The 25,691-nt window shown below is 55.4% G+C and overlaps 3 protein-coding genes across 3 annotated transcripts in view; all 3 read right to left on the reverse strand.

The window, feature by feature from the left end:
• The window catches only part of LOC141929372 (protocadherin beta-15-like), a 34,085-nt gene extending 16,486 nt beyond the window's left edge, over window positions 1-17,599 (reverse strand). The window contains exon 1 of the mRNA XM_074838706.1: window positions 14,875-17,599. Within this exon, the coding sequence (XP_074694807.1) occupies window positions 14,999-17,440 (2,442 nt within the window). The 5' untranslated portion in view covers window positions 17,441-17,599 and the 3' untranslated portion in view covers window positions 14,875-14,998. The remainder of the gene's footprint in view (window positions 1-14,874) is intronic.
• LOC141929189 (protocadherin beta-15-like) lies at window positions 1,847-4,407 on the reverse strand. Its single transcript, XM_074838370.1, has one exon. It carries the CDS (start codon window positions 4,286-4,288, stop codon window positions 1,847-1,849), a length of 2,442 nt encoding a protein of 813 aa, XP_074694471.1. The 5' UTR covers window positions 4,289-4,407.
• LOC141929190 (protocadherin beta-15-like) lies at window positions 8,247-10,884 on the reverse strand. The gene has a single exon (XM_074838371.1). It carries the CDS (start codon window positions 10,686-10,688, stop codon window positions 8,247-8,249), a length of 2,442 nt encoding a protein of 813 aa, XP_074694472.1. The 5' UTR covers window positions 10,689-10,884.
• Window positions 17,600-25,691: the final 8,092 nt, after the last annotated feature.

Genomic DNA, 25,691 nt, shown 5'->3' on the forward strand with positions numbered 1-25,691 from the left:
ATTCACTCCTCGATGTACAAGGGTCTCCTGGTCAGCATCGCTACACCAGCCTCTCCCCAAGACTTCCCTTTTTATCGGGGCCTTTGTGGAAGGGACGGCTGTAGTCCTCTGCATTTCCTGAGAGGGAATCCTCTCCCTGCTACTAGATTTCACCAAACTCATGGGGCTCCCCCAGATACTCTCCAAAGGAACACGTATGCTGTCTTTGTACCATCCATCTCCTGAAAACCTTTAGAATTAAAATACTTTGTGCTCAAACACCTCAGAGTTGCCACCTGCAGCTGGAGCTGTTGGGAGACTTGGCAGCGTTGCTCCCCCACCTCACTGCACTGCAGAGGCCTTTGCACATCCAGGCCTCCTGTCAGGGGAGGGGACAGTTTCCCCTCGCCTGGATCTAACTGGGCTCTGTCACAGCCAAGAGCTCAGTGCTCAGAAGACCCACAGAGTCCTGACAGCATTTCCCTGCTCCCCATGATTTTCCCGAATGCTCTGTCAGCCGCGTCTCCAAGCTGAAGGAATGTACCCACTCAACTTTACCTCAGCCATTGCATAAAATGAGAAAAAAACTCCCAGCTTTTTGAAAACCTTGAGTGAGCTGTTGCAGGAAGAACATCTCTACAAAGACCACTGTCTCCACACAAGGCATTCAGGCGTTCCCTTTATTTCTCTTTTACACACAAGGACATCCCAGTTTACAATGCTATACTTAATAACTGCGGCACAACACAGTGTGAGGGCTTCTAAATACTCTGTGCCACATGACCTTCACCCATACAATCTGTTATTATACCTGGGGTGACAGTCCTTCTGAAGAGGAATAGGCAAAACAATGCTAAACGAAGCTCACAGACTAGAAGGAGGAAGGGCAAAAAGGAGAATGCAAATGCTCTAACACAAACCCAGAAAATCATATTGGGACAGCTTGCCACTGCCATCCACAAACCTCTGAATTCAGCAACAACAATGACAAGACCAAACTCAACGGCTCTTTTGCAAGTTCATCTCAGTTCTGCCTTCAGACAAAGTCCTCTGAAGCAACTTGTGGACTTTCCTTGCAATGCACCCAAAGGCAATGAACACGTTTGCCCAACTCTGAACACTTCCAGCCTATGCCAACACCGTTGGTGCTGCTCTATTTCCAAGGCAATCCCAAGGAGGCAGCCCACATGCCCAACCCCCTCTCATGGGCCAAAGGAAGATGGCAGATGTGTTCTGCTGCTCTCCCCTAGAGAAGATGCAACTGCTGTCCTCAGAAGGTCCTAATACCCTTCATGCCCACCGAGCGGGAATTGTGCACATTGCAATAGTTAGGTGTGCGCAACTCCCTGCTTCTCCAGGCAGCACCAGTGCAGCGTATACAGACACACAGACATCCCGGAGCCAGAGAAGAATGAGCCCCGTGTTTGCACCACATGGTGACACAGTACTCACATCTCCCTTCCTTTTTGGACCAGGGACAAGGGCTACGTGCATTTCTGTGAGCATGTGAGTTGTCTGCCTGAACATCCCATCACATTACAGCATGGAATTCGAGGCTCCACGGTCTTGGCTCATTGCAAGTGAGACAAAAATTTAGCAGGGATCCTGGGAAACAACCCCAGTCTGGAAGCATTTCAGAAATGTCCATAAGGGATCTGAAAAATTTCCTGAGTAAGGGAGCATTAGTTTCTTTTGTTTGGTTGTTTTTTGGAGGTGGAGACAAACTTTCATATGAATTCAAGCTTGTGGGAAATTGGTGACGCCAATTGCAAATGCAGATTTACTCTGGAGGAACCACTGCCACACGCTGTAGCCCGGATCCCTTCCTATCACGAGGCACAAAGCCTCTGGCCATGCTGACTCCGTGCTAGTTAAAGGAAAGACTATTGAACTGTTCCGCAGAGAGCGTCCCTGGGTTCTCTGGTGCCGTGTCCTCCACGGCCATAGGGCCACGGGGGAAATCGAGGTCATCATCGGCGCCTCCGCCCATGGCACAGTGCTGTGGTGGCAGGCTGGGGACGATGGGCTTCAGGAACTTGAACTCGCTGTTGCCCGAGCCCGTGGTGAGGCTGATCTCATAGCAATAGGCGTGGGGCAGGGTCCCCGCAGCGGCCGCATCAGCCAGGCTGCTCTGCAAGTGCCCGGTGCCATAAAGCACGTGCTCACCCGTCAGCTCCTTTCTCTTGCACACCTTGCGAGTGACAAAGGCTGCTGTGGACACGAGGAAGAGGAGTGAGATGAAGACCAAGGAAATGATTAAATAGGTGGTCAGGGAGCCACCCTCGTCCTCCGTGGCCAGGCTGCTGTGGGGCAGGCGCACGTCTGAGAAGTCCTTGAGCAGGAGTGCGCTCAGTGCAGCAGTGGCTGACAGCGGTGGCCGCCCGTTGTCTCGCACCAGGACGACGAGCTTCTGCTTCACGGCGTCCCTCTCCGTCACGGGCCTCCTCAGACGCACCTCCCCGCTTTGGGCACCCACCGCAAACAGCCCGGGGTCAGTGGCCCTCAGCAGGTGGTACGAGAGCCACGAGTTCTGCCCCGAGTCAGCGTCGACGGCCACCACCTTGGTGACGAGGTAGCCTGCCTCAGCTGACATGGGCACCAGCTCGCTGGATGCTGGGCTGCTGTCCTGGGCTGGGTACAGCACCAGCGGCGCATTGTCGTTCTCGTCCACCACAAGCAGGCGGACAGTGACATTGGCACTGAGAGGAGGACTCCCTGCATCGGAGGCGCTCACCAAGACCTCGATCTGCCTCACCCGCTCGTAGTCCAGGGGCCGCAGCACAAACACGTGCCCGTTCTCAGAGTTCACGGAGATGCAGGAGCAGGGAGGCTGCTCTGCGGGCTGGGCTGGGGCCAGGGAATAGGTCACCTTGGCATTGAGCCCCACGTCAGCATCCGAGGCGCTGACGGCTCCAACGAGCACCGTGGGGACGTTGTTCTCATGCACGTACATGGTGTACGATGTCTGGTTGAAGACAGGCGCGTTGTCGTTGACATCGGAGATGTCCACTGTGAAGGTCTGCGTGGTTGTGAGAGGAGGTGACCCTGCGTCTGCTGCTGTGACAGTGAGGATGTACCGAGCCGTCTCCTCCCGGTCCAGCACGCTCACGGTCACCAGCTCATAGTAATTCTTATAGGCCGGCCGCAGGGAGAACGACAGCTGGTCCTCGAGGGCACAGGAGATCTTCCCATTGGCACCAGCATCCCGGTCCTTGACAGCAAAGAGGGCGACCACCGTCCCGGGTAACACGTTCTCGGGGAGGGGGCTGCTGAAGGAACTGACCACCAGCTCTGGTGCGTTGTCATTCACATCCACCACCTCCACCAACACCTTGCAGATTGCTGAGAGGCCCCCGCCATCCGTGGCCCGCACACTGAGCTCGTGAGTCTCTGCTGCCTCAAAGTCCAGAGGTTTTGTAAGCCGAATTTCACCACTCACAGGGTCAATCACAAATGCTGAGTGGCTCTGGCCCACCACTTGGCTGAACTGATAGGTGATGTCCCCATTAGGTCCTGCGTCCTGATCGGTTGCCACCACACTGAGAACCACAGAGCCCTCTGGGGAGTTCTCCAAAACCTGCCCAATGTACAGCTCCTCTGTGAAGACGGGAGAGTTGTCATTGACATCCAGAACGACAATGTGGATTTGGGTGGTCCCGCTCCTGGGTGGAGAGCCCCCATCCACGGCAATGAGACTGAAACCCACCTCTGCCTGCTCCTCTCGGTCTAGCGCCTTTTCCAACACCAGTTCCAAATACTTCTTGCCCTTAACACGAGTCCCGAAGGAGACGCTAAAGTACTCGTTCTCGGGAGCGATGCTGTAAGCCTGGACGCCGTTGCTGCCAACATCCAGGTCCCGAGCCCCCTCCAGCGGGAAACGCGAGCCCGGGTCGCTCCTTTCCAGGATCTTCAAAGTGACTCGTTCCTCCGGGAAAGCGGGCGAGTGGTCGTTGATGTCCTCCACGGCCACCTCGACCCGAAAGAACTGCAGGGGGTCGGCCAGCAGCAGCTCCAAGGGGAGCGTGCACGTCCCGGACTGCCCGCACAGCTCCTCCCGGTCCAGCCTCTCCGCCACGACGAGGCGGCCGGTGCCGCGGTCTAAGCGAAAGCGCTGCCGGCCGTCCTCCGAGGCCAGGCGGGCGCGGCGAGCCGAGAGCTGCGCCGGGGCCAGCCCCGCGTCCTCCGCCACGTTGGCTACCACGGAGCCGCTCTCGCCCTCCTCGGCTACGGAGTAGCGGAGGGGCTCGGGGCGAGCGGGCGGCACGGAGAGGAAAGCAGCGAGACAGAGCACTTGCCTTGCGATCGCCATGGCGGGGCGGCGGACAGCCTCCGTCTCGCGGGTCGCCGATCGCCCGCGCAGTCCTCCGCGGAAAGCGGCGCCGGTAGCAGCGCGGCGGGGCGGCGGCCGCTCTCCCTCCCTTGTCGCCGAGTCCGTCAGGCGGCGCGGAGCGCGGCCGCAGTGGCCCGGCAGCGGATGGCCGGGGCACCGCTCGCTGCCCTGCTCGGCTCTGCTCGGCTCGGCTCGGCTGGGCTCGGCTCGGCTGCGCGGGCTGCGCTGGGCTGTGCTGGGCTGGGCTGTGACGGGCAGCGCCGGGCCGGGCTCGGCCGCCTCCCCGCCCGCAGCCGCTCGCTCGGCGCCGCCTTGGCCGGGAGCACCACCCTGCGGCCCGCGGCGGGACTGCGCCCGCCGCCGCCCGCTGCCCGCGCTGCCGGCTCGCCCCGGCACACGGCCCCGTGCGCACCCGCGCGGCTGCCGGCCGCTCGCCCGCCTAGGGATCCGCGGCTGAAGGGATTCAACAGGCCCCGGACGGACCGCGCACGGACACTGCCTTGTCCACACAATAGTACCGCCACCAGGTCCATCTGTCTCCCGTTCAGACAGAAGGAGACTGGGTCAAAGCCTTGCAGGGGCCCCCAAAGCTGACACCCGAAGCTCTTCCCTTGTCCCCTGATGCAGTCACTCCATCACAGAAGGCCACCACGTTGCTCAGGCAAGACTTGCCCTTGGGGAAGCCGTGCTGCCTGTCTCCAGTCACCTCCCTGTCCTCCAGGTGCCTGAGCGTAGCTTCTAGGAGGATCCATTCCATGAGCTTCCCAGGCACAGAGGTGATGCTGACAGGCTGGTAGTTCCCGGGGTCCTCCAAGATACCCTTTTTGAAAATGGCTGCAATGCTTCTCTTCTTCCAGTCACCGGGGACTTCTCCTGTCTTCCATGTTTTTTCCACAATCATGGAGGATGGCTTACTACTACCTTCTGACCCCATCCCTACACAACCGGGCAATGTCCCTATACTTTTCCCAGGACACATGTCCATGCTCCCACTGCCTCTGCATTTCCTTCTTGCCTTTAGGTTGACCAGCAGGTCTTTACTCAGCCATGCTGGTCTCCTGCCTTCCTACTCTTATGTCTTACACGTGGGGATTGGGAGCTTTTGGGCTCCTTTGAAAGTGTCCTTACAGATCTGCCTCTTCTGTTCTGCTCCCTTGTCCCTGAGGGCAGTTTCCCAGGGTGTGCATTGACTGACTCCTTGAACAGCTGGAACTTTGCTTTCCAAAAATTCAGGCTCCTGGCTGTACTCTTTGCTTGACCCATATCCCTCAGGACTGCCAACTCCACCAGTGCGTGATCACTGCAGCCCAGGCTGCATCCAGTCTTGATGTCTCTGAGTAGCTATTTGCGTTGGTGACCAACAGGTTGAGTAACTCATCCGCTTTGGTAGGGCTGTCTATTATGGGGCCTAAGAAGTTATCCTTCCTAAAGGGCACCTCCAAGAAGCCCTTTGGGACAGCTCTGCCGTGTCTTCAGGCTCTCCAATACAGGAAACAGCCTTCCCTCTCATAGAGTTAAACGTGTAATAAACCATCCACCCATGAATTGCATCAGACACGTGGAATCTCCAGGTGGAATAAACCATGAAGCAGATGTTTTGCACTAGGAGATGCTGGTTCCTTGTCATCTCACTAAGATGACACACTGACTCTCTGAGACATCATTCACAACTCTGTTTATCATAGCTCATGCTGTTGGAAGAGGTTAGCATAGAGAATCCTACATCCCTTCAGATGTGGAGGACCCTGAGCAGAGCAGCTTCACACAGGACTCCAGCCATGCGCAGCATGCCATGCAGAGCCCTGTCATGGAAAAGAAAGAGTGCCTCTGCTTCAGGCATTCCAAATATTACAGGCCTTTCCTGCCACACAGCAATTCTACTCATCATTTCTACTGTCACAGTAAAAGAAGTTCCCCTGTGCACGTCTTGCTCGCAGGTGTCTTTCTCTCCAGGAGCAAGTGGGAGCTGCCTGTAGGTTCCTCGGTTACAGGGAGCTGGCGGAGTTTGTCCTGCTGCCCAGGGATTTATGCAGCACAAAGCAGAACAGCACAGCACAGCACAGGCCTGCGCCTTCCCAGATTCACTGGATCATTCACTCCTCGATGTACAAGGGTCTCCTGGTCAGCATCGCTACACCAGCCTCTCCCCAAGACTTCCCTTTTTATCGGGGCCTTTGTGGAAGGGACGGCTGTAGTCCTCTGCATTTCCTGAGAGGGAATCCTCTCCCTGCTACTAGATTTCACCAAACTCATGGGGCTCCCCCAGATACTCTCCAAAGGAACACGTATGCTGTCTTTGTACCATCCATCTCCTGAAAACCTTTAGAATTAAAATACTTTGTGCTCAAACACCTCAGAGTTGCCACCTGCAGCTGGAGCTGTTGGGAGACTTGGCAGCGTTGCTCCCCCACCTCACTGCACTGCAGAGGCCTTTGCACATCCAGGCCTCCTGTCAGGGGAGGGGACAGTTTCCCCTCGCCTGGATCTAACTGGGCTCTGTCACAGCCAAGAGCTCAGTGCTCAGAAGACCCACAGAGTCCTGACAGCATTTCCCTGCTCCCCATGATTTTCCCGAATGCTCTGTCAGCCGCGTCTCCAAGCTGAAGGAATGTACCCACTCAACTTTACCTCAGCCATTGCATAAAATGAGAAAAAAACTCCCAGCTTTTTGAAAACCTTGAGTGAGCTGTTGCAGGAAGAACATCTCTACAAAGACCACTGTCTCCACACAAGGCATTCAGGCGTTCCCTTTATTTCTCTTTTACACACAAGGACATCCCAGTTTACAATGCTATACTTAATAACTGCGGCACAACACAGTGTGAGGGCTTCTAAATACTCTGTGCCACATGACCTTCACCCATACAATCTGTTATTATACCTGGGGTGACAGTCCTTCTGAAGAGGAATAGGCAAAACAATGCTAAACGAAGCTCACAGACTAGAAGGAGGAAGGGCAAAAAGGAGAATGCAAATGCTCTAACACAAACCCAGAAAATCATATTGGGACAGCTTGCCACTGCCATCCACAAACCTCTGAATTCAGCAACAACAATGACAAGACCAAACTCAACGGCTCTTTTGCAAGTTCATCTCAGTTCTGCCTTCAGACAAAGTCCTCTGAAGCAACTTGTGGACTTTCCTTGCAATGCACCCAAAGGCAATGAACACGTTTGCCCAACTCTGAACACTTCCAGCCTATGCCAACACCGTTGGTGCTGCTCTATTTCCAAGGCAATCCCAAGGAGGCAGCCCACATGCCCAACCCCCTCTCATGGGCCAAAGGAAGATGGCAGATGTGTTCTGCTGCTCTCCCCTAGAGAAGATGCAACTGCTGTCCTCAGAAGGTCCTAATACCCTTCATGCCCACCGAGCGGGAATTGTGCACATTGCAATAGTTAGGTGTGCGCAACTCCCTGCTTCTCCAGGCAGCACCAGTGCAGCGTATACAGACACACAGACATCCCGGAGCCAGAGAAGAATGAGCCCCGTGTTTGCACCACATGGTGACACAGTACTCACATCTCCCTTCCTTTTTGGACCAGGGACAAGGGCTACGTGCATTTCTGTGAGCATGTGAGTTGTCTGCCTGAACATCCCATCACATTACAGCATGGAATTCGAGGCTCCACGGTCTTGGCTCATTGCAAGTGAGACAAAAATTTAGCAGGGATCCTGGGAAACAACCCCAGTCTGGAAGCATTTCAGAAATGTCCATAAGGGATCTGAAAAATTTCCTGAGTAAGGGAGCATTAGTTTCTTTTGTTTGGTTGTTTTTTGGAGGTGGAGACAAACTTTCATATGAATTCAAGCTTGTGGGAAATTGGTGACGCCAATTGCAAATGCAGATTTACTCTGGAGGAACCACTGCCACACGCTGTAGCCCGGATCCCTTCCTATCACGAGGCACAAAGCCTCTGGCCATGCTGACTCCGTGCTAGTTAAAGGAAAGACTATTGAACTGTTCCGCAGAGAGCGTCCCTGGGTTCTCTGGTGCCGTGTCCTCCACGGCCATAGGGCCACGGGGGAAATCGAGGTCATCATCGGCGCCTCCGCCCATGGCACAGTGCTGTGGTGGCAGGCTGGGGACGATGGGCTTCAGGAACTTGAACTCGCTGTTGCCCGAGCCCGTGGTGAGGCTGATCTCATAGCAATAGGCGTGGGGCAGGGTCCCCGCAGCGGCCGCATCAGCCAGGCTGCTCTGCAAGTGCCCGGTGCCATAAAGCACGTGCTCACCCGTCAGCTCCTTTCTCTTGCACACCTTGCGAGTGACAAAGGCTGCTGTGGACACGAGGAAGAGGAGTGAGATGAAGACCAAGGAAATGATTAAATAGGTGGTCAGGGAGCCACCCTCGTCCTCCGTGGCCAGGCTGCTGTGGGGCAGGCGCACGTCTGAGAAGTCCTTGAGCAGGAGTGCGCTCAGTGCAGCAGTGGCTGACAGCGGTGGCCGCCCGTTGTCTCGCACCAGGACGACGAGCTTCTGCTTCACGGCGTCCCTCTCCGTCACGGGCCTCCTCAGACGCACCTCCCCGCTTTGGGCACCCACCGCAAACAGCCCGGGGTCAGTGGCCCTCAGCAGGTGGTACGAGAGCCACGAGTTCTGCCCCGAGTCAGCGTCGACGGCCACCACCTTGGTGACGAGGTAGCCTGCCTCAGCTGACATGGGCACCAGCTCGCTGGATGCTGGGCTGCTGTCCTGGGCTGGGTACAGCACCAGCGGCGCATTGTCGTTCTCGTCCACCACAAGCAGGCGGACAGTGACATTGGCACTGAGAGGAGGACTCCCTGCATCGGAGGCGCTCACCAAGACCTCGATCTGCCTCACCCGCTCGTAGTCCAGGGGCCGCAGCACAAACACGTGCCCGTTCTCAGAGTTCACGGAGATGCAGGAGCAGGGAGGCTGCTCTGCGGGCTGGGCTGGGGCCAGGGAATAGGTCACCTTGGCATTGAGCCCCACGTCAGCATCCGAGGCGCTGACGGCTCCAACGAGCACCGTGGGGACGTTGTTCTCATGCACGTACATGGTGTACGATGTCTGGTTGAAGACAGGCGCGTTGTCGTTGACATCGGAGATGTCCACTGTGAAGGTCTGCGTGGTTGTGAGAGGAGGTGACCCTGCGTCTGCTGCTGTGACAGTGAGGATGTACCGAGCCGTCTCCTCCCGGTCCAGCACGCTCACGGTCACCAGCTCATAGTAATTCTTATAGGCCGGCCGCAGGGAGAACGACAGCTGGTCCTCGAGGGCACAGGAGATCTTCCCATTGGCACCAGCATCCCGGTCCTTGACAGCAAAGAGGGCGACCACCGTCCCGGGTAACACGTTCTCGGGGAGGGGGCTGCTGAAGGAACTGACCACCAGCTCTGGTGCGTTGTCATTCACATCCACCACCTCCACCAACACCTTGCAGATTGCTGAGAGGCCCCCGCCATCCGTGGCCCGCACACTGAGCTCGTGAGTCTCTGCTGCCTCAAAGTCCAGAGGTTTTGTAAGCCGAATTTCACCACTCACAGGGTCAATCACAAATGCTGAGTGGCTCTGGCCCACCACTTGGCTGAACTGATAGGTGATGTCCCCATTAGGTCCTGCGTCCTGATCGGTTGCCACCACACTGAGAACCACAGAGCCCTCTGGGGAGTTCTCCAAAACCTGCCCAATGTACAGCTCCTCTGTGAAGACGGGAGAGTTGTCATTGACATCCAGAACGACAATGTGGATTTGGGTGGTCCCGCTCCTGGGTGGAGAGCCCCCATCCACGGCAATGAGACTGAAACCCACCTCTGCCTGCTCCTCTCGGTCTAGCGCCTTTTCCAACACCAGTTCCAAATACTTCTTGCCCTTAACACGACTCCCGAAGGAGACGCTAAAGTACTCGTTCTCGGGAGCGATGCTGTAAGCCTGGACGCCGTTGCTGCCAACATCCAGGTCCCGAGCCCCCTCCAGCGGGAAACGCGAGCCCGGGTCGCTCCTTTCCAGGATCTTCAAAGTGACTCGTTCCTCCGGGAAAGCGGGCGAGTGGTCGTTGATGTCCTCCACGGCCACCTCGACCCGAAAGAACTGCAGGGGGTCGGCCAGCAGCAGCTCCAAGGGGAGCGTGCACGTCCCGGACTGCCCGCACAGCTCCTCCCGGTCCAGCCTCTCCGCCACGACGAGGCGGCCGGTGCCGCGGTCTAAGCGAAAGCGCTGCCGGCCGTCCTCCGAGGCCAGGCGGGCGCGGCGAGCCGAGAGCTGCGCCGGGGCCAGCCCCGCGTCCTCCGCCACGTTGGCTACCACGGAGCCGCTCTCGCCCTCCTCGGCTACGGAGTAGCGGAGGGGCTCGGGGCGAGCGGGCGGCACGGAGAGGAAAGCAGCGAGACAGAGCACTTGCCTTGCGATCGCCATGGCGGGGCGGCGGACAGCCTCCGTCTCGCGGGTCGCCGATCGCCCGCGCAGTCCTCCGCGGAAAGCGGCGCCGGTAGCAGCGCGGCGGGGCGGCGGCCGCTCTCCCTCCCTTGTCGCCGAGTCCGTCAGGCGGCGCGGAGCGCGGCCGCCGTGGCCCGGCAGCGGATGGCCGGGGCACCGCTCGCTGCCCTGCTCGGCTCGGCTCGGCTCGGCTCGGCTCGGCTCGGCTGCGCTGGGCTGCGCTGGGCTGCGCTGGGCTGGGCTGTGACGGGCAGCGCCGGGCCGGGCTCGGCCGCCTCCCCGCCCGCAGCCGCTCGCTCGGCGCCGCCTTGGCCGGGAGCACCACCCTGCGGCCCGCGGCGGGACTGCGCCCGCCGCCGCCCGCTGCCCGCGCTGCCGGCTCGCCCCGGCACACGGCCCCGTGCGCACCCGCGCGGCTGCCGGCCGCTCGCCCGCCTCGGGACCCGCGGCTGAAGGGATTCAACAGGCCCCGGACGGACCGCGCACGGACACTGCCTTGTCCACACAATAGTACCGCCACCAGGTCCATCTGTCTCCCGTTCAGAGAGAAGGAGACTGGGTCAAAGCCTTGCAGGGGCCCCCAAAGCTGACACCCGAAGCTCTTCCCTTGTCCCCTGACGCAGTCACTCCATCACAGAAGGCCACCACGTTGCTCAGGCAAGACTTGCCCTTGGGGAAGCCGTGCTGCCTGTCTCCAGTCACCTCCCTGTCCTCCAGGTGCCTGAGCGTAGCTTCTAGGAGGATCCCTTCCATGAGCTTCCCAGGCACAGAGGTGATGCTGACAGGCTGGTAGTTCCCAGGGTCCTCCAAGATACCCTTTTTGAAAATGGCTGCAATGCTTCTCTTCTTCCAGTCACCGGGGACTTCTCCTGTCTGCTGTGACTTTTCCAGAATCCTGCAGGGTGGCTTGCTACTACATCAGTCAATGCCCTCAAGACTCTGGGATGCATCTCGCTGGGTCCCATAGACTTGTGTATGTTCAGGTTCCTCAGGTGCTCTTGAACCTGATCTTCTCCTACAGTGGCAGGGACTCTGCTCCCCCAGTCTGTGCCTTGATGTCCATCCACTCAGGAGATGTGGGAAGAGAGACTGCCAGTGAAGACTGAGGCAGAAATTTGTGGAGTACGTCAGTCTTCTCCTTCTCTCTTGTTACCAGTTAGCCAGTCTTGTTCATTGGGGACTGAAGTTTTTTTGACCTTCCTTTTCTGGCTGACATACCTATGCAATCCCTTCATATTATTCTTGCTGTTCCTGGCCAAGCTCAGCGCAAGACAAACTTTGCCCTTGTGACCCCATCCTTACACAACTTGCAATGTCCCTATACTTTTCCCAGGACACCTGTCCCTGATCCCTCTGCCTCTGCATTTCCTTCTTCCCTTAGTTTGACCAGCAGGTCTTTACTCAGCCATGCTGGTCTCCTGCCTTCCTACTCTTATGTCTTACACGTGGGGGTTGGAGATTTTGGCATCTTTAGAAAGCGACCTTACATATCTGCCTCTTCTGTTCTGCTCCCTTGTCCCTGAGGGCAGTTTCCCAGGGTGTGCCATTGACTGACTCCTTGAACAGCTGGAACTTTGCTTTCTGAAAATTAGGCTCCTGGCTTTACTCTTTGCTTGACCCATATCCCTCAGGACTGCGAACTCCACCAGTGCGTGATCACTGCAGCCCAGGCTGCCTCCAGTCTTGATGCCTCTGAGTAGCTATTTGTGTTGGTGACCAACAGGTTGAGTAACTCATCCGCTTTGGTAGGGCTGTCTATTATGGGGCCTAAGAAGTTATCCTTCCTAAAGGGCACCTCCAAGAAGCCCTTTGGGACAGCTCTGCCGTGTCTTCAGGCTCTCCAATACAGGAAACAGCCTTCCCTCTCATAGAGTTAAACGCGTAATAAACCATCTACCCATGAATTGCATCAGACACATGGAATCTCCAGGTGCAATAAACCATGAAGCAGATGTTTTGCACTAGGAGATGCTGGTTCCTTGTCATCTCACTAAGATGACACACTGACTCTCTGAGACATCATTCACAACTTCGTTTATCATAGCTCATGCTGTTAGAAGAGGTTAGCATAGAGAATCCTACGTCCCTTCAGATGTGGAGGACCCTGAGCAGAGCAGCTTCACACAGGACTCCAGCACGCACAGCATGCCATGCAGAACCTTGTCATGGAAAAGAAAGAGTGCCTCTGCTTCAGCCATTCCAGCCCCTATAGGCCTTTCCTGCCACACAGCAATTCTACTCATCATTTCTACTGTCACAGTAAAAGAAGTTCCCCTGTGCACGTCTTGCTCGCAGGTGTCTTTCTCTCCAGGAGCAAGTGGGAGCTGCCTGCAGGTTCCTCGGTTACAGGGAGCTGGCGGAGTTTGTCCTGCTGCCCAGGGATTTATGCAGCACAAAGCAGAACAGCACAGCACAGCACAGGCCTGCGCCTTCCCAGATTCACTGGATCATTCACTCCTCGATGTACAAGGGTCTCCTGGTCAGCATCGCTACACCAGCCTCTCCCCAAGACTTCCCTTTTTATCGGGGCCTTTGTGGAAGGGACGGCTGTAGTCCTCTGCATTTCCTGAGAGGGAATCCTCTCCCTGCTACTAGATTTCACCAAACTCATGGGGCTCCCCCAGATACTCTCCAAAGGAACACGTATGCTGTCTTTGTACCATCCATCTCCTGAAAACCTTTAGAATTAAAATACTTTGTGCTGAAAAACCTCAGAGTTGCCACCTGCAGCTGGAGCTGTTGGGAGACTTGGCAGCGTTGCTCCCCCACCTCACTGCACTGCAGAGGCCTTTGCACACCCAGGCCTCCTGTCAGGGGAGGGGACAGTTTCCCCTCACCTGGATCTAACTGGGCTCTGTCACAGCCAAGAGCTCAGTGCTCAGAAGACCCACAGAGCCCTGACAGCATTTCCCTGCTCCCCACGATTTTCCTGAATGCTCTGTCAGCCGCGTCTCCAAGCTGAAGGAATGTACCCACTCAACTTTACCTCAGCCAAGGCATAAAATGAGAAAAAAACTCCCAGCCTTTCGAAAATCTTGACAGATCTTTTGCAGGAAGAACATCTCTACAAAGACCACTGTCTCCACACAAGGCATTCAGGCGTTCCCTTTATTTCTCTTTTACACACAAGGGTATCCCGGCTTACAACGATACACTTCAGAACTACGGCAGCACAGAGCGTGAGGGCTTCCAATTATTCCATGTCACATGGCGTTCGCTTAAACAATCTGTGTCATAGATGGGGTGACAGTCCTTCTGAAGAGGAATAGGCAAAACAATGCTAAACGAAGCTCACAGACTAGAAGGAGGAAGGGCAAAAAGGAGAATGCAAATGCTCTAACACAAACCCAGAAAATCATATTGGGACAGCTTGCCACTGCCATCCACAAACCTCTGAATTCAGCAACAACAATGACAAGACCAAACTCAATGTCTCTTTCCAAGTTCATCTCAGTTCTGCCTTCAGACAAAGTCCTCTGAAGCAACTTGTGGACTTTCCTTGCAATGCACCCAAAGGCAATGAACACGTTTGCCCAACTCTGAACACTTCCAGCCTATGCCAACACCGTTGGTGCTGCTCTATTTCCAAGGCAATCCCAAGGAGGCAGCCCACATGCCCAACCCCCTCTCATGGGCCAAAGGAAGATCTCGTGTGTTCTGCTGCTCTCCACTAGAGAAGATGCGACTGCTGTCCTCAGAGGGTCCCAATACCCTTCATGCCCACCGAGCGGGAATTGTGCACATCGCAATAGTTAGGTGTGCGCAACTCCCTGCTTCTCCGGGCAGCACCAGTGCAGCGTATACAGACACACAGACATCCCGGAGCCAGAGAAGAATGAGCCCCATATTTGCACCACATGATGACACAGTACTCACAACTTCCTTGATTTTTGGACCAGGGACAAGGGCTACGTGCATTTCTGTGAGCATGTGAGTTGTCTGTCTGAACATCCCATCACATTACAGCATGGAATTCGAGGCTCCACGGTCTTGGCTCATTGCAAGTGAGACAAAAATTTAGCAGGGAACCCTGGAAACAACCCCAGTCTGGAAGCATTTCAGAAATGTCCATAAGGGATCTGAAAAATTTCCTGAGTGATGGAGCAGTACTTTCTTTTGTTTGGTTGTTTCGGAGGTGGAGACAACTTTTCATATGAATTCAAACTTGTGGGAAATTGGTGACGCCAACTGCAAATGCAGATTTACTCTGGAGGAACCACTGCCACACGCTATAGCCTGGATCCCTTCCTATCACGAGGCACAAAGCCTCTGACCGTGCTGACTCCATGCTAGTTAAAGGAAAGACTATTGAACTGTTCCGCAGAGAGCGTCCCTGGGTTCTCTGGTGCCGTGTCCTCCACGGCCATAGGGCCACGGGGGAAATCGAGATCATCATCGGCGCCTCCGCCCATGGCACAGTGCTGTGGTGGCAGGCTGGGGACGATGGGCTTCAGGAACTTGAACTCGCTGTTGCCCGAGCCCGTGGTGAGGCTGATCTCATAGCAATAGGCGTGGGGCAGGGTCCCCGCAGCGGCCGCATCAGCCAGGCTGCTCTGCAAGTGCCCGGTGCCATAAAGCACGTGCTCACCCGTCAGCTCCTTTCTCTTGCACACCTTGCGAGTGACAAAGGCTGCTGTGGACACGAGGAAGAGGAGTGAGACGAAGACCAAGGAAATGATTAAATAGGTGGTCAGGGAGCCACCCTCGTCCTCCGTGGCCAGGCTGCTGTGGGGCAGGCGCACGTCTGAGAAGTCCTTGAGCAGGAGTGCGCTCAGTGCAGCAGTGGCTGACAGCGGTGGCCGCCCGTTGTCTCGCACCAGGACGACGAGCTTCTGCTTCACGGCGTCCCTCTCCGTCATGGGCCTCCTCAGACGCACCTCCCCGCTTTGGGCACCCACCGCAAACAGCCCGGGGTCAGTGGCCCTCAGCAGGTGGTACGAGAGCCACGAGTTCTGCCCCGAGTCAGCGTCGACGGCCACCACCTTGGTGACGAGGTAGCCTGCCTCAGCTGACATGGGCACCAGCTCGCTGGACGCTGGGCTGCTGTCCTGGGCTGGGTACAGCACCAGCGGCGCATTGTCATTCTCGTCCACCACAAGCAGGCGGACAGTGACATTGGCACTGAGAGGAGGACTCCCTGCATCGGAGGCGCTCACCGAGACCTCGATCTGCCTCACCCGCTCGTAGTCCAGGGGCCGCAGCACAAACACGTGCCCGTTCTCAGAGTTCACGGAGATGCAGGAGCAGGGAGGCTGCTCTGCGGGCTGGGCTGGGGCCAGGGAATAGGTCACCTTGGCATTGGGCCCCACGTCAGCATCCGAGGCGCTGACGGCTCCAACGAGCACTGTGGGGACGTTGTTCTCAGGCACGTACATGGTGTACAATGTCTGGTTGAAGACAGGCGCGTTGTCGTTGACATCGGAGATGTCCACTGTGAAGGTCTGGGTGGTCGTGAGAGGAGGTGACCCTGCGTCTGCTGCTGTGACAGTGAGGATGTACCGAGCCATCTCCTCCCGGTCCAGCACGCTCACGGTCACCAGCTCATAGTAATTCTTATAGGCCGGCCGCAGGGAGAATGACAGCTGGTCCTCGAGGGCACAGGAGATCTTCCCATTGGCACCAGCATCCCGGTCCTTGACAGCAAAGAGGGCGACCACCGTCCCGGGTAACACGTTCTCGGGGAGGGGGCTGCTGAAGGAACTGACCACCAGCTCCGGTGCGTTGTCATTCACATCCATCACCTCCACCAACACCCTGCATATTGCTGAGAGGCCCCCGCCGTCCGTGACCCGCACACTGAGCTCATGAGTCTCTGCTGCCTCAAAGTCCAGAGGCTCCATGAGTCGAATTTCACCACTCACAGGGTCAATCACAAATGCTGAGTGGCTCTGGCCCACCACTTGGCTGAAGTCATAGGTGATGTCCCCATTAGGTCCTGCGTCCTGATCGGTTGCCACCACACTGAGAACCACAGAGCCCTCTGGGGAGTTCTCCAAAACCTGCCCAACATACAAGTCCTGTGTGAAGATGGGAGCGTTGTCATTGACATCCAGAACGACAATGTGGATTTGGGTGGTGCCACTCCTGGGTGGAGAGCCCCCGTCCATGGCAATGAGACTGAAACCCACCTCTGCCTGCTCCTCTCGGTCTAGCGCCTTTTCCAACACCAATTCCACATACTTCTTGCCCCCTCTCTGACTCCCGAAGGAGACGCTAAAGTACTCATTCTCGGGAGCGATGCTGTAAGCCTGGACGCCGTTGCTGCCAACATCCAGGTCCCGAGCCCCCTCCAGCGGGAAACGCGAGCCCGGGTTGCTCGTTTCCGGGATCTTCAAAGTGACTTGTTCCTCCGGGAAAGCGGGCGAGTGGTCGTTGATGTCCTCCACGGCCACCTCGACCCGAAAGAACTGCAAGGGGTCGGCCAGCAGCAGCTCCAAGGGGAGCGTGCACGTCCCGGACTGCCCGCACAGCTCCTCCCGGTCCAGCCTCTCCGCCACGACGAGGCGGCCGGTGCCGCGGTCTAAGCGAAAGCGCTGCCGGCCGTCCTCCGAGGCCAGGCGGGCGCGGCGAGCCGAGAGCTGCGCCGGGGCCAGCCCCGCGTCCTCCGCCACGTTGGCTACCACGGAGCCGCTCTCGCCCTCCTCGGCTACGGAGTAGCGGAGGGGCTCGGGGCGAGCGGGCGGCACGGAGAGGAAAGCAGCGAGACAGAGCACTTGCCTTGCGATCGCCATGGCGGGGCGGCGGACAGCCTCCGTCTCGCGGGTCGCCGATCGCCCGCGCAGTCCTCCGCGGAAAGCGGCGCCGGTAGCAGCGCGGCGGGGCGGCGGCCGCTCTCCCTCCCTTGTCGCCGAGTCTGTCAGGCGGCGCGGAGCGCGGCCGCAGTGGCCCGGCAGCGGATGGCCGGGGCACCGCTCGCCGCCCGGCTCGGCTCGGCTCGGCTCGGCTCGGCTCGGCTCGGCTCGGCTCGGTTGCGCTGGGCTGCGCTGGGCTGCGCTGGGCTGGGCTGTGACGGGCAGCGCCGGGCCGGGCTCGGCCGCCTCCCCGCCCGCAGCCGCTCGCTCGGCGCCGCCTTGGCCGGGAGCACCACCCTGCGGCCCGCGGCGGGACTGCGCCCGCCGCCGCCCGCTGCCCGCGCTGCCGGCTCGCCCCGGCACACGGCCCCGTGCGCACCCGCGCGGCTGCCGGCCGCTCGCCCGCCTAGGGATCCGCGGCTGAAGGGATTCAACAGGCCCCGGACGGACCGCGCACGGACACTGCCTTGTCCACACAATAGTACCGCCACCAGGTCCATCTGTCTCCCGTTCAGAGAGAAGGAGACTGGGTCAAAGCCTTGCAGGGGCCCCCAAAGCTGACACCCGAAGCTCTTCCCTTGTCCCCTGACGCAGTCACTCCATCACAGAAGGCCACCACGTTGCTCAGGCAAGACTTGCCCTTGGGGAAGCCGTGCTGCCTGTCTCCAGTCACCTCCCTGTCCTCCAGGTGCCTGAGCGTAGCTTCTAGGAGGATCCCTTCCATGAGCTTCCCAGGCACAGAGGTGATGCTGACAGGCTGGTAGTTCCCAGGGTCCTCCAAGATACCCTTTTTGAAAATGGCTGCAATGCTTCTCTTCTTCCAGTCACCGGGGACTTCTCCTGTCTGCTGTGACTTTTCCAGAATCCTGCAGGGTGGCTTGCTACTACATCAGTCAATGCCCTCAAGACTCTGGGATGCATCTCGCTGGGTCCCATAGACTTGTGTATGTTCCGGTTCCTCAGGTGCTCTTGAACCTGATCTTCTCCTACAGTGGCAGGGACTCTGCTCCCCCAGTCTGTGCCTTGATGTCCATCCACTCAGGAGGTGTGGGAAGAGACACTGCCAGTGAAGACTGAGGCAGAAATTTGTGGAGTACGTCAGTCTTCTCTGTTGTTACCAGTTTGCTGGTCTTGTTCATTGGGGACTGCACTTTCTTTGACCTTCCTTTTCTGGCTGACATAGCTATGCAATCCCTTTGTATTATTCTTGCTGTTCCTGGCCAAGCTCCGCTCAGACTCACCTTGGCCTTCTGACCCCATCCTTACACAACTTGCAATGTCCCTATACTTTTCCCAGGACACCTGTCCCTGCTCCCACTGCCTCTGCATTTCCTTCTTGCCTTAGTTTGACCAGCAGGTCTTTAGTCAGCCATGCTGGTCTCCTGCCTTCCTTTCTTGATTTCTTACAGCTATGGATTGGGAGCTTTTGGGCTCTTTAGAAAGCATCCTTATAGATCTGCCTCTTCTGATCTGCTCCCTTGTCCCTGAGGGCAGTTTCCCAGGGTGTGCCATTGACTGACTCCTTGAACAGCTGGAACTTTGTTTTCCAATAATTCAGGTTCCTGCCTCTTGCTCCGTTTCCACAGCTGTAACCACCCCCACAGCGCATTTGCCACCATCCATGACTCAGTATAGGGGTAGAGCACTGGCCACTTTTCTCACTCAGCGATATTCAAGGCCAGCTGGATGCTTTCACTTCTGCGAACTGACTCGATACACCTTCTACTTCAGCAGCTTCAGCGCGACACCACACAGCTGCTTTTCACCTTCCATGTTTCCCCACAATACAACAGGACCCATCGGTAAACAGGGCACATCGCTTCTCATTATCCAGTAGTTTATTATATGTGGGGCCTCTTCAGCACGTGTCACCTATTCCTCTGGCACCATTCCAAAATCTCTGCCTTCTGGCCAGTTTGTAATCACTTCCAATATTCCTGGAAGGCTGGGGCTCCCTGTTTGAGTCTGTTGTGTGATTAATGCGACCCATTTACTCCACGTGGCATCAGTTGCATGGTGTGTAGCAGGGACACTCCCTTTGAACATCCAGCCCAGCACTGGCAGTCGGGGAGCCAGGAGGAGCTGTGCTTCAGTCCCGGTCACCTCTGAAGCAGCTCAGACCCCTTCATATGTTGCCAGTATCTCCTTTTCGGTTGGAGTATAGCGCTCTTCTGATCCTCTGTATCCCTGACTCCAAAACCCCAGGGGTTGACCCCGAGTCTCCCCTGGTGCTCTCTGACAGAGACTCCAGGTAGGGCCGTTCTTCCAGCTGCAGTGTAGAGCACATTTTTAACATCTTGTCCTGTCCAAACTGGCCCGAGGGCTACTGCATGGACTATTTCCTCTTTAATTTGTTCAAAAATTTGTTCTTGCTCCAGGCCTCATATAAAATCGTTATTTTTCTAGGTCACTTGATAGGGAGGGCTGACAATCTGACTGTAATTTGGAATGTGCTGTCTCCAGAAACCCACAAGACCTAAGAAAGCTTGCATTTCCTCTCTGTTAGTTGGTGGGGACATAGCTGTTATTTTATTAATCACCTCTATTGGAATCTGACGATGTCCCTCTTGTCATTTTACTCCTAAAAACTGAATCTCTTGTGCAGATCCCTTGACCTTACCACGCTTAATGGCAAGAATTCTCTCAGAAGGCTTTGGATTATTTTCTCCCCTTTCTCAAAAAATGCTTCTGCTCTATTACCCCATATGCTGATGTCATCAATGTACTGTAAGTACTCTGGGGCTTCACTCTGTTCCAGTGCAGTCTGGATCAGTCCATGGCAAATGGTGGGGCTGTGTTTCCACCCCTGCGACAGTCGATTCCAGGTGTGTTGGACACCCCTCCAGGTAAAAGCAAGCTGTGGCCTGCACTCTGCTTGCAGAGGAATGCAGAAAAATGCCTTAGCAATATCGATCATGGCGTACCACTTGCTTGCCTTCCACTCTAATTTATATTGCAATTCCAACAAGTCTGGCACGGCAGCACTCAGCGGTGCCGTGACTTCATTCAGGCCACGATAGTCCACTGTCGATCTCCACTCTCCATTAGACTTTCGCACTGGCCATATGGGGCTGTTAAAGGGGCAGCGCGTCTTGCTGATGACTCCTTGGCTCTCTAGCTGACGAATCAGTTTATGGATAGGGATTACAGAGTCTCGACTGGTGCGATATTGCCGTTGGTGCACCGTTGTAGTGGCAATTGTTCTTTGACCCTCAGCAATCCCACAACAGAAGGATCCTCTCAGAGACCAGGTAACACAGACGGCTGTTTAGTTTCTTCTGTTTCCAAGGCAGCTATACCAAAAGACCACCAATACACTTTTGGGTCCTTAAAATACCCTCTTCTGACATAATCTATGCCAAGAATACATGGAGCGTCTGGGCCAATCACAATGGGGTGTTTTTCCTACTCTTTTCCACTTAGGCTCACCTTGGCCTCCACTACAGTCAGCTGTTGAGACCCCCCTGTCACTCCTGAAATACCGATGGGCTCTGCCCCTTTAAAATTTGACGGTATTAGGGTGCATTGAGCACCAGTGTCCACTAAAGCCTTCTACTGCTGGGGGTCAGACGTGCCAGGCCATCGAATGCACACAGTCCAGTAAACTCAGTTGTCCCTGTCCTCCGCCTGGCTGGAGGCAGGGCCCCTCTAATGTTGATCATAATACTCGCTAACGACAAATGGGTTAGTGTGGTGTGCACGGGTTTCAGCCTCATCTTGATCACTCACTGCTTGTGAATACAAATCACAAGTTCTTCTCATAGGATCGTGAGCAGAGTCGACCTTTCTGCTCAGTTTGGGCACTGGATTACTGGAAAGCGGAGCAGCATTTCTTCTAAAAGAACCCCGTTTTGTACTCGTTCTTCCTTCCAACTCACATACCCGCTCTTCTAGGAGGTAGGTCAGTTTTCCATCCCGTTTCTTCATGTCTTCTCCACAGTCATGCAGGCAATGCCACAGCTTCCCCCGTGGTGTGTAAAGGTTCTCTCGAGTAGAGAAATAACTGTTCCTCATAGCCAAGATTCTAGTCCATGCAGGTGGGCAGTAGGACATGTCCTCTTTAAAGTGCTGGAATTCTTCAGATAGTTTCTCCACAGCCGCGATGAGGGAGGAAGAGAGACTTTCTTCCTACTGTTGTAGTCGGTGAGCCAATTCATCCACTTTGTCCCTTTTTGTCTCTCCAGCCCATTACTTCCAATGCATTGGCATATGATGATGGTGTTCTCCGTACAAACTTCCACCACATGGGCCAGGTACATCGGACTTCATCTGGATCTGTGGGTAGCCGTGCATTATCTGGGTCATAGTAAAGCATTTCCCACACTGCTAGCTCCCTCAAGTATTGAATACCTCTCTCCACAGCAGTCCACTTACTTGGATGACATACAAAACCTTCCTTGAAGGGATACCTCTCCCTCACACTTGACAGAAGTCGCCTCCAGAGACTGAGATTTTGTGTCTTCTTTCCAATGGCTTTGCCAATGCCCCCTTCCCTAGAAAGGGATCCCAGCTGCCTGGCCTCCCTGCCCTCTAATTCCACACTGCTGGTCCCACTATCCCAGCATCTGAGCAGTCAGGTAACGAGTTGCTCACCTGGATGGTGGCTGAAATCTTTTCGCATGTCTCGCAGCTCACTCAGGGATAAGCATCCAGTGACTATCACTGGCTCTGCCTCCTCTTCCTGTTCTTGTGACGGGCCTGGTTCATCCTCACCCTGTACACTGTGAGGGGATTTTCTTCTGTATTTCTTCTTATGTCTGGCAGCAACTGACTCCGTCATGGGTTGGTTCTCTGGTTCAGCTGCAGCGCCCGGCCCCGGGCTTGTAGTGGCTGCAGTTTCTGTTACTTTTTTACCAGATCCAGAGCCCTTCTCTTCCTCTTGGGGGTGCTGAACAGTGTTTAATAGCACCCGGTAAGCGTGGGCCAGGCCCCAGCACGTTGCAGTGAGCTGTGTCTCTCTGGAATTACCCGGGCAACAACATATTTTTTCCAAATATTTTACTACTTCCTCAGGATTCTGCACCTCTTCAGGAGTGACGTTCCAATACACTGGATGTACCCACTGTTCTAGGTACTTGCCCATGCTACTCCACACCCCCAGCCACTCAGCATTCTCCAAACTTGGGGTAGATTTCCAGGTGATACTCTTAAATAGTTGCTTAATCCTGAGCAAAACCTGAACCACATGAAGGAACACATTAGCTCCTAGCAGTAAGATGACCATGTTATTGTCAACATTCCAAGGATATCTGAAAGTCTTGAATGTCTCAAACATAATTGTAGATAGCTCCAGGACCGATGACTGCACCCTGTCATAGATCAGCATTACAAAGTACAGCAAAACCAAAATCTTAACCCAAGTCCCAGGGACTGTGAGCAACAGCATGGGAAATACATATTGCAAGTGAGGTGAGAAAATCTTAAGGAGCCAAGTAATCAACATTATTACCCATTCTGTCATTATCTCAAACCTCAGGCCCCAGGTTGGGCACAAGAAAGACTGTCGAGGTTTGAACTCGGCCGGTAGCCAATCACCACGTGGCCAGTCGTTTACTTCCCCCTCCCCCCCCCCCCCCCCCCCCCTCGCCCCCAGGGAAATAGGGGAGGGACAAAAAAAAAAAATCGTAGGTGAGAATAAAAAAAAATTTAGTAACAGTAAGAAAACAACAGTAACAATAGTAAGTCCAAACGGGTAAAATGCAGCAGTGGATCTCCAACCGGTGACTGGTACGCAGCCCGCCCCCACCAGCAGTGACCCGACCGCACCAGAAATCCCACCGTGCTGACTGGGGAACCGAAACAGAAACAGGGCATGAGCGAGCACGAATCTGCCTACGTACTGAGCATGACGTCCCATGATATGGCATACTGCAATGACACATCTGGGCCTGGCCCTGTACCTGTGCTCACTCTCAGCCCAAGGAAAGTTAACTCTATCCTGGCTGAAACCAGGACAGTCACGCAATTGGAAGAGATTAGCATAGAGAGTCCTTCAGAGGTGGAGGACCCTGAGCAGAGCAGCTTCACACAGGACTCCAGCCACGCACAGCATGCCATGCAGAGCCCTGTCATGGAAAAGAAAGAGTGCCTCTGCTTCAGCCATTCCAGCCCCTATAGGCCTTTCCTGCCACACAGCAATTCTACTCATCATTTCTACTGTCACAGTAAAAGAAGTTCCCCTGTGCACGTCTTGCTCGCAGGTGTCTTTCTCTCCAGGAGCAAGTGGGAGCTGCCTGCAGGTTCCTCGGTTACAGGGAGCTGGCGGAGTTTGTCCTGCTGCCCAGGGATTTATGCAGCACAAAGCAGAACAGCACAGCACAGGCCTGCGCCTTCCCAGATTCACTGGATCATTCACTCCTCGATGTACAAGAGTCATGTGGTCAGCATCGCTACACCAGCCTCTCTCCAAGACTTCCCTTTTTATCGGGGCCTTTGTGGAAGGGACGGCTGTAGTCCTCTGCATTTCCTGAGAGGGAATCCTCTCCCTGCTACTAGATTTCACCAAACTCATGGGGCTCCCCCAGATACTCTCCAAAGGAACACGTATGCTGTCTTTGTACCATCCATCTCCTGAAAACCTTTAGAATTAAAATACTTTGTGCTGAAAAACCTCAGAGTTGCCACCTGCAGCTGGAGTTGTTGGGAGACTTGGCAGCGTTGCTCCCCCACCTCACTGCACTGCAGAGGCCTTTGCACACCCAGGGCCCCTGTCAGGGGAGGGGACAGTTTCCCCTCACCTGGATCTAACTGGGCTCTGTCACAGCCAAGAGCTCAGTGCTCAGAAGACCCACAGAGTCCTAACAGCATTTCCCTGCTCCCCACGATTTTCCCAAATGCTCTGTCAGCCGCATCTCCAAGCTGAAGGAATGTTCCCACTCAACTTTAACTCAGCAAAGGCACAAAAGGAGAAAAAAAACTCCCAGTCTTTGGAAAACCTTGACAGAGCTTTTGCAGGAAGAACATCTCTACAAAGACCACTGTCTCCACACAAGGCATTCAGGCGTTCCCTTTATTTCTCTTTTACACACAAGGACATCCCGGCTTACAACGATACACTTCATAACTGCGGCAGAACACAGCGTGAGGGCTTCCAAGTATTCCATGTCACATGGCCTTCGCTCAAACAATCTGTTATTATACCTGGGGTGACAGTCCTTCTGAAGAGGAATAGGCAAAACAATGCTAAACGAAGCTCACAGACTAGAAGGAGAAAGGGCAAAAAGGAGAATGCAAATGCTCTAACACAAACCCAGAAAATCATATTGGGACAGCTTGCCACTGCCATCCACAAACCTCTGAATTCAGCAACAACAATGACAAGACCAAACTCAACGGCTCTTTTGCAAGTTCATCTCAGTTCTGCCTTCAGACAAAGTCCTCTGAAGCAACTTGTGGACTTTCCTTGCAATGCACCCAAAGGCAATGAACACGTTTGCCCAACTCTGAACACTTCCAGCCTATGCCAACACCGTTGGTGCTGCTCTATTTCCAAGGCAATCCCAAGGAGGCAGCCCACCCGCCCAACCCCCTCTCATGGGCCAAAGGAAGATCTCGTGTGTTCTGCTGCTCTCCCCTAGAGAAGATGCGACTGCTGTCCTCAGAGGGTCCCAATACCCTTCATGCCCGTCGAGCGGGAATTGCGCACATCGTAATAGTTAGGTGTGAGCAACTCCCTGCTTCTCCGGGCAGCACCAGTGCAGCGTATACAGACACACAGACATCCCGGAGCCAGAGAAGAATGACCCCATATTTGCACCACATGGTGACACAGTACTCACAACTTCCTTGATTTTTGGACCAGGGACAAGGGCTACGTGCATTTCTGTGAGCATGTGAGTTGTCTGTCTGAACATCCCATCGCATTACAGCATGGAATTCGAGGCTCCACGGTCTTGGCTCATTGCAAGTGAGACAAAAATTTAGCAGGGAACCCTGGAAACAACCCCAGTCTGGAAGCATTTCAGAAATGTTCATAAGGGATCTGAAAAATTTCCTGAGTGATGGAGCAGTACTTTCTTTTTTTTGGTTGTTTCGGAGGTGGAGACAACCTTTCATATGAATTCAAATTTGTGGGAAATTGGTGATGCCAACTGCAAATGCAGATTTACTCTGGAGGAACCACTGCCACACGCTATAGCCTGGATCCCTTCCTATCACGAAGCACAAAGCCTCTGGCCGTGCTGACTCCATG

This window comes from Strix aluco, chromosome 13 (genome assembly GCF_031877795.1).
Source record: "Strix aluco isolate bStrAlu1 chromosome 13, bStrAlu1.hap1, whole genome shotgun sequence".
NCBI classification, from domain to species: domain Eukaryota; kingdom Metazoa; phylum Chordata; class Aves; order Strigiformes; family Strigidae; genus Strix; species Strix aluco.